General features: G+C 33.9%; 1 protein-coding gene across 1 annotated transcript; it reads right to left on the bottom strand.

The window, feature by feature from the left end:
• Positions 1-2,136: 2,136 nt before the first annotated feature.
• Positions 2,137-3,281, bottom strand: TAS2R9 (taste 2 receptor member 9). The gene is given in 7 exon segments (XM_054590810.1): positions 2,137-2,173; positions 2,343-2,434; positions 2,436-2,615; positions 2,617-2,735; positions 2,738-2,877; positions 2,879-3,131; positions 3,134-3,281. Coding segments are annotated over 7 exon segments (969 nt in total).
• Positions 3,282-5,766: the final 2,485 nt, after the last annotated feature.

Genomic DNA, 5,766 nt, shown 5'->3' with positions numbered 1-5,766 from the left:
TGCAGCATTATTCACAATAACTAAAATGCAGAAATAACCTAAATTCCCACTGACCAGTTAGTAAAGAAAATGTGCTGTATACATACAACAAAATATTATTTCAGTCTTAAAAAAAGAAGGAAATCTTTCAATATGAAAAAAAGTGGGTGAAACTGGAGGATGTTATGCTAAGTAAAATAAGCTCATTACAGAAAGGCAAATTTCTCTTATATAAGGTATCTAAAATAGTGAAACTCATAGAAGCAAAGAGTAAAATGGTGGTTACCAGGGCCTGAGGAGAGAGAGAAGTGGAGAGCTGCTATTTAACAAATATAAAGTTTCAGTTACAATTAAGTTCTAGAGATCTGCTGTACAACATCATGCCTATAGTTAACAATACTGCATTATACACTTAAAATGTTATATTACTGCAGATATTACTGTAGATGGGTTAATTTACAGATGACTAATTTACAGCATAATCAATAAATCTTTAAATCATGGATCAGTGGGGGGTTTTTTTGGTCATTATCTTGACTTTGATATCACTCTAGAAGTGTCCAGCTCTCCTCTGAAATAAGATCACTTTTACATTCATGAAGAATAAACCAATTAATTGATTGTTCCAAACAAATGTGTTGACTATATTTGTAGCCTGGGCAAATTATAATGATCCCCTTTAGTGAGTGATAACAGAAATGTCTGTTCAAAACTGCTCTCATACAAATTAAAAGAGATCATATTCATGAATTTGCAAGAGGCATCATGCTGGTCAGCACCATGTATTTGGACCCGTCAAAGTGAGCTTCAAATAGGGAGCCACAGAAAGCTAACAACATGTGTTCATTAAAAATCAAAATGTGTAAATGAGCACCATTTTCATCACCATAAGTTATGAATTTTCCACAACTCATGTCTCCTAGTGGAAATAGATTTTAGGTTTGGCAACAATCAGTGCAATCAGATTGTGGAGGGTTAACTAAGATTCATTCAGATGTTAATTTTTGTTTTTATATAAATGGTTAATTAGAGAAGGATATGATACAAACTGAATTACAGATACCATAGTGTTATTACTCAGGCAGTCACATGGCAACATTTACTAAGAATTTACTCTCTATGTTTATTAGAAGTGAAAGATGCCAGATAAAGACTTGTTATCTTTAGTTTTATTTATTATGATAAATGCTGTCTATGACAATTTACTTTCTGCAATGTCTCTTGGATAACAAATTTTCATCTAAAATTAAGAAATTCACACTTTAAATTATTCTAGTACCTTGACACCTTTTATAAGATTTATGATCTCACATTCTGCACTGTAGTCATTTCTGTAGATGGGCAATCACTTTAAAAATGTTTTTTTAAACAAACAAAAATTCTAGGGAATAAGACTAATTTACTATTAAATTAGATTTAATTTATGTTTGGAAAATGGCAGCTCACAATACATTTGAATCTAGGTGTACAAATCACACCAATGAGTGTTCCTCTTGTATTTAAGTAATTCTGCACTGTAAACGTCATATGTAGCATTTCCCCTATTTTTTACATGTGTATAATGTGTAATAGGAAAGCAAGAAGTTAATATTTTTAAAAAAAATAGTTATCTATAAAATATTGACTGAAACAAAGTAGAAAAGAGAATGATGCTAAGGGAAAAAAAAAACACATCAAAGATCCTTAAGTCTAGAAGGGTAGAGAGAACATTTCAAAGATTGAGAATTGACTCCTTAAACTAGCATCACCATCTAGGGTTTACTCACTTACTTAGGGTTTAATTTTCCAAAGGTAGTTGTGGTTTATGTATTCCTAACTGCACCACCTCTCCTTTTCCGGTCAAGCCTTTGTTCTTGAGATCACACATCTTTTCCCACATTATATTTCATGTTAGGCAGAATCTCTCCAAAGAGTACCCACCCTCTCCATTCTGATGAGGATGAATCATTCCAGAAATAGAGGTGATGATAGAACATAAAAGTTAAGGATTGCTTTCAGTTCAGCCAAAGCAAGCAGTTATTTTACATTATTGGTTTGATAGGAAGGACTGATATCTTTTAAAAATTTCTTCCCCACAGCCTGTCACCTTGAAATTCTATTCATTGAGTTCAAAGTCTTGGCCAGTACTTGGCAGAAAGAAGTAGAACATTTTTGCATTTAGGTAATGTTAATATCGGATTCAGGTTCAGTTTTTCTGCGAAGACAAAGAAACACATATTGTTCAATGATGATGGATTCAAAATTAAGACAAAATGTGAAGAAACACAAAGGAAAATTTAGAGTAATGATAAATATTACTTCTAATAGTATATAGTAAAAAACAAATACCATCAATTGGGAGAAGGGAGAGAGTATTTGTTGACTTTTTTTCCCTTGTAGTGAGGATTCTCAATAGAACAAATGATTGCCTTCTTTTGTGAAAATCTTTCACAAAACTTAGCACCTCCAGAAAAGCAGTCCCTCAGCTTACTATTCCCTGTTATCAGGATGAATGGATGCCTTGCTGGAAAAATGACAGTAATTATGCTACCAAACATCACCACAAATTTTCTCTGAGGAATCAGAAAGCTATAGGTTATGACAAGAAAGACTGCAATGTACATAACAAAGAGCAGCAGGAAGGTGATCACTGCCTTTTACTGTCCGCAGGTGGGCGTCTGTGCTGGGGGCGTTTCACTCTGCGGCATGAAGTTTCCTCTGCCTGGAGTGTCTTAAGGGGAAGCAAAATAACAAGAGAAATGAGATCAAGCAAATTCCAGATTCAGGGTAATCTGTTTGAAAAGATTTCGGATTTTACTCACTTCGAATTCCCAAGTTATATTTTCTTCTTAATTGACCTTGAAGTGATACCAAGAATCCTCAGTCAATGAAACACTAAAAATTAAAGAGATGAGAGATAAGAAGAATCTCAAGGATGACCTTGTTGATCTTTAGCTTCATCCAGAGGAAAAATGAATGTGCTCTATCCACTATCCTGAGTAAATAGAAGATGCTGATGCAAGAGGTAAACCAGATATTTGAATGATTGCTAAGCATCTGTAAAATATCCAAAATGTTCATTAGCTCACCATGGGCATATGTATCTGGAGAGAGCAGTATGAGAAAGCCATCTAAAAATATCACACACAACAAACAGATTCTGGAGATAGCTTCATGACCAGGATGATGTCGATCAAGGAACTATCTTTCCTTTTGGGCCAGCCAGTGCAGTTAACCAGTACAAAAAATCCATTTGCTCAAATTTTTACAGTCAGTTCACCAGCAATCAAGATCATATATGTTGCCTCCACAGTACTTGGCATGTCAGCAAAGTTCTGATTTTGAATATCACTGATGATAAATTGACTTTCGGCTGAGCAGTGAAGAGTGGTATGTGTCTGCCACTTAGGACATGCTGCAGTTGTTTTTATCTGTCTTCTTTTTCAGCTGTGATCCAGGTCAAGGAGAGAGAGTTGTGCTCTGGGTTAGAACTGCCTAAGAATTCACTGATGGAAGCCAGTGATTTCTTTATGTGAAGTGATGATTGAAAGGCTTTAGGATGCAAATAAGAATGGATCTGATTTGTTGGATTTGGCACAGTCTTTCTCATTTTCAATTCATCAGTCTAAGCAAGCTGTTGACCAGAAACGTCAAGAAAGAATCAATTCCTTGGAAAATAAGGCTAGAATTTAATTTGGAGATGTGGCATCATTGCCATCTTTAATGACTTACAACGTACCCCTAAATTGAGGACCATTTTGTACCAATGCAGGTTTTGGAGCTTACAAACAACTGTGAATTTAAAGCATAGGCAGTTAACAAATATAAATACTTTTAGCCTCAAAATATTAACTATTAATTAGGATCACTCAGGTAGAGGAGTAGTGGTTTTCAATTTTCAAGAAAAGGCAGCTATTTGACTTCTATCTCTATCACCCTGTAATGTGGAGGACTGAGTACTGAGTATACTCTAGTTTTGCCCACAATTATTCAGTTTGAGCTCATAATCTGTATTTGTATGTAACCTATTATGGTTAAAATATGACGGTCATCTTCTTAATGCTTTTGTAATAATCGGTGCCCATTTCAGACAGAACACATTTGATCAGATTTTTATTATTTGTATACTTTGTGACTTCATGATTTAAAGCACATAGAATGTAAATGTGTAAAACAATAATGCAAACTCTATGGGCATTCTTTTGCATTGGCTTTAATATTGGGTTGGCCAAAAATCCATTTTTTTTTCCATAACAGACACATTTTTCGTTTTCATCAATAACTTTATTGATTTGGATATTTTGAGTATGTTGGCTATTTCCCAGAAGGTATAACATTTATAATTCTCAGTTAATGCCTCGATTTGATCACTGTCAACTTCAACTGGTCTACCCAACTGTGGAGCATCATCCAGTAAGAAATCTCCAGCACGAAACTTCACAAACCACTTTTGACACATTTGATCGGTCACTGCAACTTCTTCATACACTGCAAAAATCTTTTTTTTCTTTTGCATTTCAGTTGTGTTTTTACCTTTCTTGAAATAATAAAGCATGATATGCCAAAAATGTTGCATATTTTCTTCCATCTTCAATATTAAAATGGCTACACAAAAACTCACCAATTTTGATTAGTGTTTTTTTTTTAATGCATGCCAATATGACAGCTGTCACAATGCAGTCTAACAAAATTGTTTTGAATAAAGTTAAAGACAACTAAGCACTACTAGAGCCATCTTAAAGAAAAAAGTGAACAAACTTTATGGCTAACCTTATATTTCACCACCTTAATATATAAGCTGGAGCCTTTAAGGTTTTGCTTTAACTGAAGGAACTGCCCTGTCAGAAGGAAAGGACTTGTTTTGATGACCTCAAGCAAATGCCCCATATCATTTGTACATGTATTGTAAGAATACTGGTAATAACAGACACTTAGTATGGGAAATTGAGACAGAGTCCCACCCATTAGGTAGCATTAAGAGTCAAGTATCTTTTCATATAATTAAGAGCCATTTGAATTTATTTTTTGTGAGTTGTTCATATTCTTTGCTCATTTTCCTACCTTTTTATGAATTTCTAGGGCATTATATATTAGAAAGATTGGCACTTTTTCTGTGCTGTGAATTGACAACATTGTCCCAGTTTGTTACTTGTCTTTGGCCTTTTCTTGTATTTTCTAAATGCAAACAGAAGTTATAAAATTTTATATAGTTATATTTATCAATCTTTTCTCTTGACTTCTGGGTTTTGGCTTCTAGCTAGAAAAGTCTTTTCCATTAAATTTTCCTGTATTTTTCTCTATTGCTTTCATGGTTTGCTTTATAAAAAAATTAATTTTGTATGTACTATATGTATAGTCAAATATGGATCCAACTTTATTTTGCTATAGATGGCTGTCTACTTGCTCTAACTTGCTAATTTACCTTGCCTCCCCTGTTTTGAGATGTCACCTTTATTTAAATGATAATTTTCATTATAAATCTATGAATCAAGTGGCTGTTGCTCTTGACCCTTGTCGTATTCATGACTAAAATGACTGTGACTATTCTATGGCTCAGTCATTTCTATGGCTATTTCTAACTGTGTAGGGGAACTTCTGATAATTTGACATTTTAAGTATTCAGCTGGTGACAGAAAATCAATGATATTCTTTGATGGTCTTGAAAAATTCTTTTACTTTTTTACAGCCGTAAGTCAGCTCTAAAAGCTAATTGTGTACCTAAGAGAATTACTATGTAAAATGTATTCACAGACTCATCAAGTCTCACCAAATAAAACTTAGAGCAATGATGGAAAAATGGTAGGACTT

This window comes from Pteronotus mesoamericanus, unplaced genomic scaffold (genome assembly GCF_021234165.1).
Source record: "Pteronotus mesoamericanus isolate MK-2021 breed Mesoamerican mustached bat unplaced genomic scaffold, CSHL_Meso_final scaffold_21, whole genome shotgun sequence".
Lineage (NCBI taxonomy): Eukaryota > Metazoa > Chordata > Mammalia > Chiroptera > Mormoopidae > Pteronotus > Pteronotus mesoamericanus.
The sequence above is the reverse complement of the archived record's forward strand: the minus strand, read 5'-3'. Positions and strand labels throughout refer to the sequence as shown.